Source organism: Nilaparvata lugens, chromosome 5 (genome assembly GCF_014356525.2).
Source record: "Nilaparvata lugens isolate BPH chromosome 5, ASM1435652v1, whole genome shotgun sequence".
Lineage (NCBI taxonomy): Eukaryota > Metazoa > Arthropoda > Insecta > Hemiptera > Delphacidae > Nilaparvata > Nilaparvata lugens.
In genome coordinates this window covers 45,541,694-45,555,655 of record NC_052508.1, presented here as the reverse complement: position 1 = coordinate 45,555,655, position 13,962 = coordinate 45,541,694, and the positions used below count along the sequence as shown (strand labels likewise).

Below are 13,962 nucleotides of genomic sequence, written 5' to 3'. Positions count from 1 at the left end.
AAGAGTCTTGTAATAGCTTCTCCTTGTTGTAAATTAGCTCATTCATAATAACTGCACTAAATAGATATGTTAATTTTTTTCACTTTCTCTAAGCACTCCTGGAGGTTTACACCAGATCTGTTGGCTTCTTCCTTTTCAATCTCCTCGTTAATGTTGAGTTGTCCAAAAGCTGGATTGCCTCAACATTTTGGTGGTGATGTAGAGCCTCTTCATAGGTCCTTGCTGTTTTCACAATCATCTCCTTGACTGCCTCCACCTGAAGGTCTCTATGAAGGTCGGCGTTCCTGATGATTGAGCATTGACAGCATTTCACAGAAACTTGTTTTGGAATCATTGAATGATGCCAATATTTCTCTCTGCTGTAAAGCCCCACATTTTAGCACAATACTACCAAACAGGCCTCAGTAATTGTTTGCATAATAGAATTTCATTGTAGGTTGATAAGCTTGAATTCCTTCCTGTCAGCCAATACATCCTACTGTACTTGTAGTTGAGCTCATCCAACTTTTTCTTAATATGGCTTTTCCAACGAAGCTTAGCATCCAGAGTAATGCCAAGATATTTTGCCTCGTTTGCATATGGTATCATGTGGTTCTTGATTCTGACTGGTATGTAATCATGCGTTCTATTTGCGAAGGGTCTATTTTCTCATTTTTACTCTTACATGAGCTGTTTGTGAGCATTATTATATTGATTTGTTTCTCATGAGTCAAAGACACTGGGTACGGTACTGTCCAGGTACTTTCACAAACATTTATTACTCACTACATTGAAAGCTTTTTCTATTTTACTAATTGATTTTCTCAAAACAATATTATATTGATAATTGACAATATTATAATGTGAACTTACAAACTGTAGGCTACCATACCTATAATAAGGTACCTAATATAGGTAAGTAGTGTTGAAGGCTGAGCAGTAGCTTGGTTTACAATATTATCACTACCTAGTTTATAGGCTTACTTACAAATTATCCTTGATATCATGAACTCTCTATAATGAATATTAATATTGTCTTCAAAAAATACCGACCCTAGTGGCTTAGAAGACTCACTATTACAATACACTAGTAATGGCGAGTCTTCTAAGCTTGTGCAAGCTACAGTAGTATAGCCTGGGCCTATATCTTTTTCTCATCCAAAATCGGACTGATATGAATAATTTACTGGCCTACTTTGGTATTGGCAATTTTTACATCTAATAATAATCCATGCAGTAGTGAGTAGACTTTTAATTATGATTGATGGGAACTTTTTCCGGTAGACTGCGCCTTTCAAAAACTAATCATGTTGAGGCACAGAGTTGAAGGACTACAGCTGGACTAGTTTTGTAGGGTACCGAGTATTTAATTTAATAAAAATCATTTCATTTTGTTCTGAACAATACGTCCATTTTTTGAATGTATCCTTTTTAGAAAAATATTCTCATTAATTTTATGAGCCATTTCAGTCCTTCAGTGATGTCAATACAAATTCTGTCCAAAACCATACAACATAGCGTATACGGATATAATTTGAATTTGGCTCCTTCTTCTGTGACTCATAATGATTGTGTTCATGGGAGGTTGCGGTACATGTACGATTTCGACCAAGTACACGAAAATGCGTTCGGTGGGAGCTTTTGACAGTTCAGGTACCGGTTGCCATCTTGGAACAGAGTGGAGTGGTGCATGCTCACTTGCACCGCTCGAAAAGTATGTTCCACAAAACCGGTACCGGGATCAATGCTTCTTATTGGTCGAGATGTAGAGCCTCTTCATAGGTCCTTGCTGTTTTCACAATCATCTCCTTGACTGCCTCCACCTGAAGGTCTCTATGAAGGTCGGCGTTCCTGATGATTGAGCATTGACAGCATTTCACAGAAACTTGTTTTGGAATCATTGAATGATGCCAATATTTCTCTCTGCTGTAAAGCCCCACATTTTAGCACCATACTACCAAACAGGCCTCAGTAATTGTTTGCATAATAGAATTTCATTGTAGGTTGATAAGCTTGAATTCCTTCCTGTCAGCCAATACATCCTACTGTACTTGTAGTTGAGCTCATCCAACTTTTTCTTAATATGGCTTTTCCAACGAAGCTTAGCATCCAGAGTAATGCCAAGATATTTTGCCTCGTTTGCATATGGTATCATGTGGTTCTTGATTCTGACTGGTATGTAATCATGCGTTCTATTTGCGAAGGTCTATTTTCTCATTTTTACTCTTACATGAGCTGTTTGTGAGCATTATTATATTGATTTGTTTCTCATGAGTCAAAGACACTGGGTACGGTACTGTCCAGGTACTTTCACAAACATTTATTACTCACTACATTGAAAGCTTTTTCTATTTTACTAATTGATTTTCTCAAAACAATATTATATTGATAATTGACAATATTATAATGTGAACTTACAAACTGTAGGCTACCATACCTATAATAAGGTACCTAATATAGGTAAGTAGTGTTGAAGCTGAGCAGTAGCTTGGTTTACAATATTATCACTACCTAGTTTATAGGCTTACTTACAAATTCTCCTTGATATCATGAACTCTCTATAATGAATATTAATATTGTCTTCAAAAAATACCGACCCTAGTGGCTTAGAAGACTCACTATTACAATACACTAGTAATGGCGAGTCTTCTAAGCTTGTGCAAGCTACAGTAGTATAGCCTGGGCCTATATCTTTTTCTCATCCAAAATCGGACTGATATGAATAATTTACTGGCCTACTTTGGTATTGGCAATTTTTACATCTAATAATAATCCATGCAGTAGTGAGTAGACTTTTAATTATGATTGATGGGAACTTTTTCCGGAAGACTGCGCCTTTCCAAAACTAATCATGTTGAGGCACAGAGTTGAAGGACTACAGCTGGACTAGTTTTGTAGGGTACCGAGTTTTTAATTTAATACAAATCATTTCATTTTGTTCTGAACAATACGTTCATTTTTTGAATGTATCCTTTTTAGAAAAATATTCTCATTAATTTTATGAGCCATTTCAGTCCTTCAGTGATGTCAATATAAATTCTGTCCAAAACCATACAACATAGCGTATACGGATATAATTTGAATTTGGCTCCTTCTTCTGTGACTCAAAATGGCGACTGCGCATACCTGGTATTTATAGTTCCCTAATAATTATTTCTATAGGATGTGTGACGTCACTGTTGTGACGTCAAGATGGGTGGATTTGGCAGTAGATGTTGGCTTCATCCAAAGTTAGTAGACAGAAGGTTGGTCACTCATCTATAGTATTTTCGTTGAAATGCAATTTGAGTGGGGGAACTGCAGCCGTGACGTAGGCTGTAGTAGGAAACTATAAATACCAGGTATGCACAGTCGCCATTTTGAGTCACAGAAGAAGGAGCCAAATTCAAATTATACCCGTATATGCTATGTTGTATGGTTTTGGAAAGAATTTACATTGACATCACTGAAGAACTGAAGTGGCTCATAAATTGATGAGAATATTTTTCCAACAAGGATACATTCAAAAAATGAACGTATTGTTCAGAACAAAATTAAATTATTTGTATTTAATAAAACAAAACCCGATACCGTACAAAACTAGTCCAGCTGTAGTCCTTCAACTCTGTGCCTCAACATTATTAGTTTTCAAAAGGCACAGTCTTCAGAAAGAAGTTTCTATCTATCATAATTAATAGTCTACTCACTACTGCATGGATTATTATTAGATGTAAAAATTATCAATACCACAGTAGGCCAGTAAAATTATTCATATCAGTCCAATTTTGGATGAGAAAAAGTTATAGGCCTGGGCTATAATACTACTGTAGCTTGCACAAGCTTAGAAGACTCGCTGTTACAAGTGTATTGTAAAGCCGCGTTTACACCAAAGTTATTAACAAAATAATGTTAATAACTTAATCCTTCTAGATCCAATGGAAATTGACAAACACATATGATCATCAGGTTTATGATAAGTTATGTTCAATCTAACAGAATCTATAAGGAATAAGTTATAAACATTTTGTTAATAATTTTGGTGTAAACGCAGCTTAATAGTGTGAGTCTTCTAAGCCACTAGGATCGGTATTTTTTGAAGACAATTTTAATATTCATTATAGAGAGTTCATGATATCAAGGAGAATTTGTAAGTAAGCCTATAAACTAGTGATAATATTATAAACCAAGCTACTGCTCAGCTTCAACACTTACCTATATTAGGTACCTCATAATAGCTATGGTAGCCTACAGTTTGATAGTTCACATTATAATTGTCAATTAATCATGTAATATTGTTTTGAGATAATCAGCAATTAGTAAAATAGAAAATGCTGACACCCTGGCTGAATCGAAGCTTTAAGCCTAGAAGGGTAGACTCAGCACTCCACTTATTGGGTGTTTGTTGCAATGCAGCAATTTGCTCGTTATTCAAAAACGATTTCATGATTGAATCCTTCTTCTGAAGTTCCTCCTTCAGTGAAGCAACTTCATTATTGAGCTGCTTTATTTGCTCCTCCTCCCCAGCAGGAAATGCCTGAAACAAAAAATGAATATTGTTGTAGACTATATCATTCAAGATGTAGAGGTTCACAAGTTTATAGGGTGTGATAGAAATATAATTATACTCTGTCCAAAAAAGCATGAGCTCTGAAGGATTAGGCCGACCCTCCTACTACTCACACACACAAGCACAGTCTCCGTTTGTGTGTGTGAGTAAAGGGACTACGTAGTATACATAGTATATCAATGGTGCAGGTAAATTAAAAAAATTGTGCTCACTATAACCTTAGTGTCCGGTTTCCCATTAGGGAACTTTGGACTATATACGGCGAGGTGGAACTACCCTTGGGTCTCCCCACCATTCAAAGCCATAGGCTAATAATAATGGCACAGGTAGGCCGGGTATGTGTGCCTGCGCATGGCGGAGCGAGGGTCGGCTTAATCTTTCAGCGCTCATGGCAGTCTGGACAGACTATAGTAAGAAGAAGAAACGAAGTTCAAGTTGCTGATAAAAAGTTCAAGTTCAAGTTGCTATGGAGACAAAAAATATTTGAGAAAAAACTATTGCAAAATAATTGTTTTGAATAATAAGTTTTTGTGTGAACATAAATAAAAGTTTTGATTCCTGATGTGAAATTATGTTAATAATTTATTGAGATAAATTGTTGATAATAAATAATAATAATAAGTGTAAATGACAAGGAATATAATGATAGAAGTTTAGACTATATTACACAAAAACTTCAATACATGACTTCAATTAATAAACCTATGATAAATAAATTTTATTAATAATCTAGTTATGATATTGTATTATACTGTTAGTTTATTAATTAAAAATATCACAAATAGTAGGTATATCATGAAAAATGTTCTTTTGTATGTTTTCAATGTAGGCCTACATATTTATACAGAATGTTTTTGAAATTTGGATATGTCCCATGGAACTTTCTTTACTACTGAGTGTTGGGTTGGGAATCAGCCTGAGAAGTATTGGACATTCCTCGTGAAACACTCTGTATAATGAATATAAAATTGTATATTAGATGTGGAAGAAGAAGATTGATTTTCCTCGAATTAAAAGCTGACATTTTAATTATATGGTAATAGAGCAGTTTTATACGTTTGTTTTATACTTGCCTCATGAGATAATGCTGTGCCATTCCCTACACCAAGATTAGCAGTTTCATTTTCTGTGATTGTAGCACCTCCAGCTATCTCACTAGGGGTTGTGTCCTGAAAAATATTGTATCATACAGAATTTAATATTACAGGGTTTATATGGAGACAGTCACACTCATGAATAAGAAGTATCATGATGAGTCATTTTTGTACAACTATATGACAGCTTGTTTACTCTGAGTTGCTGCTGCTGCTGTCTAAAGACCATGTTATATGGACATGTTTTGCGCACTGTGAAAAACGCTGATACCGGAAATAACACACTGACAAAAACCACGCAAAATAATTTCAGCTCCTTAGCCACTGGAACTCAATTTATTCTTGAATTGTTTCATGCAATGCTAAACTTGTCTATATAGCATGGCACCCATATTCTATTCTCACCATTTGCGAACTATATTATTTTCAAAAAAAGTTTTATTCCAATCTTTTTTATGTGTTTATATAAACATCGTTTAACAATAATCATAATTTATTTGAGTAAATATTTGATATTCAGAGACTAATTTATTGAAGGATCTGAAATTACTAATTAAATTCATTATCAGTCCAATCCATCAATTGCCACATCACTCACTCAGAGGTTCAAGGACTGCCAACCTGAAAAATTTAAGGGGCAGAACCCTCTTTAGGGGATCTACACTTGGCAGATTACAAAAGATTTAGATGTTTTGCAAATGAGATTTTTTGTTTGTTTTTGCGTGGAGAATACCTTGGTGGTACTGGGGATTGTACTTTTGAGATACTCTGTATAACAGCGAAAGATAGTCACTATACATGCCAAGATGTTTATTGTAGGCATAAAATGTATTGATATACAGCTCTTGAAATTTTATAAGCTTTTCATCAATGAGCATTGAAAACCAGTTACACAAACTAACTTTATTGAGCTTATCAGGCTTAAAGTTCAAGGATTATCAGAGTGGAGAAAGTGATAACTCATTGGAGAACGTGATAGCGTGTCAGTCATCACCCTCTCATTACCCTCACACAAGCCTGAGAGATCATGTGGGCATAACCCTCAGAAAGAAAATCAATCAAATTAAAAAAATCTAGAACTTATTTGCACCAACCTTGTAAGTTATTTGCACGCCTTGTTGATATAAGCTTTTTTGGTGGATTCGGAACATTAAATAAAGTTGGAATAGCATTTGGCTACAACTTTCTCCACTCATCTGCTCGATGGAGCTCCCACTGATTTTCTTCAAAGTGGTCCTGGATAGAATAAAATTAGAATTAAACAGCTGAGGATAGAAAGGTAATCAACCTGTATTATTATAAAGCAAAAGTGTAATCTACCATCTGCCTATGCTTCCAAATTCCCAGATATTATTTATTTGTTATGTAGAATAGAATACGTTAATCCACCAATTAATACAATTTAATGTACATTAGATGTCATCAAGAATAAAATCCCATAAAACTACTGAGCCATTTCATAAATATATATTATCATCACACAAAATAAGTATTCACCTCATCAATGGGCAAATTGAAAAATTCCTCTACATTATATAATGGATTCTCTGTTAGCAGCTTTTTAACTTGAGTTTTAAAACTGGCTTGATTCATATTTCTCACACTAACAGGCAGCTTATTGAATGCCTTGATTGATAATATTCTATAATGTCCTTGAAGTTTTTTTAGCCTGACAAAAGGAACATTCAGATTACATGCTTGTCTGGTGAAATGCCCGTGTATCTCAGACCTACATTCAAGAACATCCAACTCGTCCCTGACCCTGACCAGGAGTTGCATGACGTACAGTCTGAACACAGTCATAACCTCCAAGGACGTTCTCAAATATTGCTGAGGAACAAGAGTTCTCAGTCGTCTTATAAGAAAAACCACTCTACTAAGCCGACCACATAACCAGTCAATGTGGCATGTCCATGTTAATTTTGTATCTAGAATAATACCAAGTAGCTTAGCTGAAGTGATTTCATCTTTTATATTTTTCAAATTAAAAATAAGTGACTTGGTTTTTTCTCGATTTAATAAGAAGTAGTTTGCCTGAAACCAAGAAGAAATGTCGTTTTGAGCATTAGCCATCCTTTCCCTTAACATATCCAGATTTGCATCACATGAAAGTAATGATGTGTCAACAGCATAGCTCACTATCCTACAATCCACACTCACTCTAATATCATTTGTCATTATTATAAAAAGCAATGGCCCCAGATTCGATCCCTGTGGGACGCATTATAATTATTTATTATACAATTAAACAAATGATGGGATGTTTTTAAGATATCTTGAAAAGTTAATTGCAGATGTTTTCTCACTGATTTCAATATCAAGTATAATAATTATAATAAGTATTATTTTCATCCTGTAATAATATTTCATTTACCGTATTGGAATAAACAAATAAACTTTTGAACTAGGTTAATTTAATAATTCATAACCTTAAAATTGGGAACCAAAAGCATCATTACTTTTAATGTTGAATAATGAAGTTATTAAAATTCAATTAGGACATTACAACGCTTTATGAAATAATTTTATTCTAATTCTTTAAAATCTAAAGAATAAATTAAGTTACACTCACCTCACAAAGTCTGGAATTTGATGTTGGCTTCCATTTATCACGTCTGCAATTTTGAAGCCAAATTGCCTTTCTTTTTTCATTTGTAGGAAATCTAGACAAGCGAAACCCTTTCTCAGTTTTATTGGCACAATTTGGTGCCGAGCACCCCACCATGATGAATTAGAATTATTAAAAATATCAAAATATTATCACCACTGTCGAAGCAAAGCAATACAGGCAGTTGAAACGAATGCTATGCTATGACTCAAAATGGCGACTGCGTGTACCCAGTCCTCTGTGCCCAGTCTTTATAGTTTCTAGGCTGTAGTAAGTTACAGAGTAGGCAGAATATAGCATTCTTGAAAATCATATGGTGTCGTATAGTCAAATTATATAACACAAACATTTTCTGACATGCAAGCTTTCTGTTTCTGCTTTACAATAATAATAATTATTATTATTATTAGTCGTAGAGCTCCCGAAGTGGAAGACGTAACAGTATATTTCGCACCTAGGGTCGAAAATGTACGTTTTCCGGCTCGAGATCGTGGTTTTCAAGTTCGAGACGAAGTCGAGAACTTGAAGCGTTCGAGAGCCGGAAAAACATTTTTACCTGTGTTGCGAACACTATTTTTTGCCACACCAAAAAAAAAATAATAATAATGTTAAGTTGGCAATTTTGAAAGCAAAATTTTAAGGTTATGCTACTATAAATCATACAATGTTAATGAGGTTATGATAGTATCATTGTATTCTATTGTTCGGTATCAAAACTACAAAATAATTCATATCAAGTTATAGAAATGATCATTTATTGATAGTTTAAATACCTATTTAATTATACTAGATACATAAATACATATTAAATTATAAAAAATAAGCATTATTGACAGTTAATTCTTTGTTTTTCACGTAAAATAAATTATACATACAATCATTATACTTTTTATACAACAAATCTATATTATTTTATTCTTTGTTATTTAAATAGAAGTTGAATGTGCAGTTATGATTGTTTGAGAACATGAATCCTCTAGCAGATTCTACTACTTTTTTCTGAGAGGTCAAATGTACATTCAAATTGTTTGTATTTACAGTCTATTCTGATTGGTTCTCATGACATTTAATCTCAAATATTTAACAGACTTTTGTGCAATCTGGCATTATAATACAGTATTATAAATAATACTTCCAAAATAAATAATAATTCATCCATTTATCCATGAGATATTGCACCGGGCGCTTTGCGCTTATAGAATAGAATTTTCATTACTATTTTGAAATAAATGCGATGAAAAAATTAATATAATTGCATGTTTCACAGTTTTGTCTCAAATTACTCAAAATATATCTAAAAAATTGATTGAAATTTAAAAAAAAGTAAGTACGGTAACTAATATAAAAAATAGCTAATAAAAGTCGAAATTCATCGACAAAAAAAAATGTCATTGACCAAGATTCAAACCTTGATCATGTTAATCACTGAATTATGAGTACTGATGTATTACGCCTTTACACTCTTGGCCATTGCGTATTGTTGAAAGTGGGGGAAATCTAGGCTACTACTATAATATAGTGTATAGCAGCAAATTTGGAGCCGGTGCCGGCATTTTCACAACAAAATATTGCTCTGAAAATAGTTAAATCATAGAGAAAACATTCGAAGATTCAATCTTGATTGAGCCTAATGTTTTCTCTATATGGTTTAATATTGAAGAAAAATATTATCTAACAGTTTTAATAATGAATTTCGGAAAAATTACTAGGAATTTTCAGTCAAGGATGAGTTTCACCAGTTGGCTTACCTTAAACTTCAGAACTCTGCTGTATTTTCTTATTATTATTGTTGATTGTATTGCATTAAGAAGTGGAATTCGATAATAAAAAGAAACAATAATTATTAATAATAATTATAATTATTACTTTTAAATATTGATATAATTATTGTACTTTGATTTCAAATTCGTTTCTTCACTTTTAAATACTAGCAATACGTACCTTTCTGACAATGAACAATGCAGCCAACATTATATTGTTGAGGCTATTTATAAATATTAAATTATGAAACAGTAATTTATAAAATATATTATAGACATAATACCGCGATTCACGATACATAATTATATAGATTTTTACAATTGTTATGAGATTATCGCTCTATGATTTGTGAGATCGGACACGATCAGCTGTTATTCAAGGTCATTTTACAGCCCTAGGGCAGTAAAGTTTTACCGGCCTGGTCGGAAAACAATCACTTTCGGCCTCCATATGATGCACGTAAACCAGCTCATTACATCCAAGTGTGGCGAAAAATCATGATCATCGATTTTTATTAGACTAGGCGGTTTTCTTGTATGCCCACCAGCTTTTCATTCTCTGAGAAAATGCAGCTTTTCTTTCTTCACTCCATCTTGTGCCAACTCTTGGTGCTTTTATCTCTGGAATAATTTCCCATTTGTTCACTTTTGTTTTGAAATTATTTCTATTTTTAATTTCATCATCAGTAATTCCTGCCAAAACTAGATCTTTCTTAACATTCCTAATCCATTCTCCTCCATAGGCAAGCGAAGCTACATATTTTACTACTTTTTTTGTGATTCTATGGTCAAGGAGCCTCATGATATGACCATAGAATTTTAGACGTCTTCTTCTCATGTCTGTTACAATATTTGAATGTTGCTCAACTGTGCTATTTTTCTGTAATCTATAACCATTCTCAGTTAATCTCGGACCTAGAATTTTTCTAATTATTTTCCTTTCTTCTTTCTTCAAATTTTCTAGATCAGCTTTCCTGTTGAGATTTAGGGTCTCACTGGCATATAGCATTGATGACTTTATTACTGTATTATAATGTCTAATTTTAGTGTGAAGAGACAAGCATTTTTTATTGTAAATGGATTGCACCAGCCCTAGGCCTTTATGAGCTTTCTTTATTCTATCCTGCTGTGATAATCTCTCCGAAATAACCTCTCCTGAATATTTAAAACCTGGAACCCTGTTGATTGTTCCATATTTAGTTTGTAGTCTGGTAACTTCTAGGTTTGTGGTTGTGAACACTGTTTTTTCGAATTATAAAACAATAATTATTAAAACATTTGAATAATACAAGCATTTTGCCATATAAAAGCAAGAACCCCACCTCCTAACCTTCCCTTTCAAACCCTTAAGGTTTCTTCATCTTTTAGGTCGTGTTTATATTTTGTAGTTTGGCTATACATCAGCTTGTGAATTTCGGGGATGAGATATTTTGATTCTCGTAGAACATGTACTTGATACCAACATGTATCCATGCAGAGGGAATTACAGAGAATTGCGCGAGTGAAGTCAGAGAAAACACTTCCCTATCAATAGCTGCAGCAGACTTTTGCGTGATTACTTCATCGCGCATCCCGCATCACGCAGTGACGCTGCGTGGTTCAGAGAAACCTAGGCTTTAAAATGTAGTGGCTAGTCGCGCGTGTAAATTCTATTGGTCGATCCAGCGCACGCGCATTACTTCAAAGTATTAGCAATTTTGAAATGTAATGGCTAGTCGCGCGTGTAAATTCTATTGGTCGATCCAGCGCATGCGCATTACTTCAAACTATTCAAAGTGGAATTGTGGAACGCTAGGAACTTCAAGGCCATCTCTGTTTACAGTCGATCGGCTCTTCCATTGAACAGTTGATGTTCCCCTGGCACACACACAAACAGAGCCTCGAGCATCGAGGGCCAAGAGAACACATAGAGTACTCAATACATGACATGTTCAAAATGGGTGATATTAGGTATTAGGGGTACTGTGAATAATAATTATAGGCCTACCATATCAATATTATTGTCAATCCTCTCTATGATATAATTTGAAATGGTAATGGCTGAGCAACTCCATGAATTCTGTGAGTTGAAATGGTATTTTTTCTGGCACGCAGTATAACCAAAATGGTAGCTTCAGAAAAGTCAACAGTAGGCTATAGAGGCTGTTTAATGTAGGCCTATCATTCTTGAAGTTGAGAAAGCCTCCCTGGCTTTGCTGGGCACACACTGCTGTGTGTGACCTTGGAAAGGCTTTTGACACTCTGGATCATGATATTTTTCTCGGTGAACTCTCTTCCTATAGTGAGTTCCACGTTATAATAACAGTATTTGATTAACTTTGATGTTGCTATCCTTATCTATCATTCGACAAAGCAAATAGTACTATCCTTTTCTAGCTCCGCAACAATACTAAATCTGTTTTTGACAATGCAGAAATATAATTAATTTAAGCAGAGAATCGACAACGCTGTTCTCCTATCTTTATCTATCATTATCCATTATCTTTATCCTATCTTTTACCTATCTTTATCCACTATCATTATCCACTATCATTATCCACTATCATTATCCACTATCATTATCCACTATCATTATCCACTATCATTATCCACTATCATTATAACGTGGACCTCACTATATGACATTGGTAACGTTCCTCTTTTGCGTCTCTGCTCCTACCTGGAGAGACGTGAACAGATGTTGCTGACAAGTAGTGAAAGGTCTCTGGTAAGATTAGTGAGCAGTGGGCTCCCCCAGGGCTCTGTATCGAACCCTCTCCTGTTTTTGATCATGATTGATGATGTTGCCCTATTAAGAGGCACGACAGTGGTGTGCTATGCTGATAGCACTTCAAATGCTGAATACAAGCAGTGTCATGGCTGACCTGGGCAGAATGATGTGCACTTTTGAAAGGAATGTTACATATTGTTTTTTGGGAAAGCCTTTTTCTTCTAAATATGGTGAGAAGATACAAATAAGCTATGTTTGACCTGAGGAATGGTGTAATCTGACAAACTGCTTGGCTTCACTCTGGAATGTTGTCCTGGGGTGAGCACATACAATAAGTACTGTAGTCTGTGGAAGTGATATTCTTGCTCAGGAGCCTGAGAAGATGTACACCAGAGGAGGGCCGACTCTGAATGTGCTATTTTTCCTTTTTTCCAAAGTGCTGTGATGGTATATGGTATCACATTGTGGGGAAATACTATTGGTGCAGGAATTGGCTATACAGATTTTTTGTGAAGCAGATTTTTTGGCTCATTATAGGTCTCTCTTTGTGAGTGAAAAGATTCTAACTTTGTTTAATATCTTCATTTACAGGTCAGCTATAGGAGCGTTTTGAAATGTCCATACTACGTGTATACTACCAGGGGTAATGCCCATGGCTATAACAACATAATCAGTTTGAGGCTGGATCTCCCATACTGTATATTGGGGAGGACCCAGAGCAGCCTCATCTACCAGTTAGCCAGAATTATTTTGGACAAGCTACCAGTTTCAACCAGGAGTCTGCCTCTATAAGATGGCTTTGAAGAGAAGACTGAGGGCTTTCATTCAGGAGAATCCCTTTTTCTATTATCCGAAGGAGTTTTCTGATCTACAGAATGTGACAAGATATTTTATTTTTCTGAAACTTGCTGCTTTTGGTATGTTTCATCCATGTTTTTGTTGATTTTTTTGTGTTTTTTGCATGTTTATTGTTTCTGACTTGTAACTACACTTCTTTTAGGTAGGCCTAATATTGTTTCCATGCCCTATATGGCTGTTTCTTTTATTGACTTTGTTCACTTGTTGATACGCCCATACAGTATGTCCATGCCATGAACAGAAGCACTTTATTATTACAGTATTCAATATTCAAATGCCTACAGTACCGTACTCATATGATTGCAATTGAAACCCAACATCTTCAATATATCCATATAGTCCATATAGTAGGCCTACAAGAATTGCATCCATTAATATTAGTTATAAAGAATATTAGTGATAAAAGC

General features: G+C 34.7%; 1 protein-coding gene across 2 annotated transcripts; it reads right to left on the bottom strand.

The window, feature by feature from the left end:
* Window positions 1-3,276: 3,276 nt before the first annotated feature.
* Window positions 3,277-8,476, bottom strand: LOC120351386. 2 transcript variants are annotated; one of them, XM_039428428.1, is made up of 4 exons: window positions 8,192-8,476; window positions 6,714-6,855; window positions 5,599-5,694; window positions 3,277-4,492 (listed from the first exon to the last, which is right to left on the bottom strand). In XM_039428428.1, exons 1-4 carry the CDS (start codon window positions 8,269-8,271, stop codon window positions 4,265-4,267), a joined length of 546 nt encoding a protein of 181 aa, XP_039284362.1. In that variant the 5' UTR covers window positions 8,272-8,476; the 3' UTR covers window positions 3,277-4,264. The 2 variants fall into 2 exon arrangements, with proteins under 2 accessions (XP_039284362.1, XP_039284363.1); XM_039428429.1 differs by lacking the exon at window positions 6,714-6,855.
* Between the last annotated feature and the right edge of the window lie 5,486 nt (window positions 8,477-13,962).

Excerpts from the sequence above, each read along its gene's own strand:
- LOC120351386 (XM_039428428.1), bottom strand. The coding sequence starts at position 8,271 with ATGAAAAAAGAAAGGCAATTTGGCTTCAAAATTGCAGACGTGATAAAT. Across the intron at positions 6,856-8,191 it reads CAAATTCCAGACTTTGTGAG|GACCACTTTGAAGAAAATCA; the intron begins GTGAGTGTAACT and ends TATTCTATCCAG. Across the intron at positions 4,493-5,598 it reads GCACAGCATTATCTCATGAG|GCATTTCCTGCTGGGGAGGA; the intron begins GCAAGTATAAAA and ends TTTTTGTTTCAG.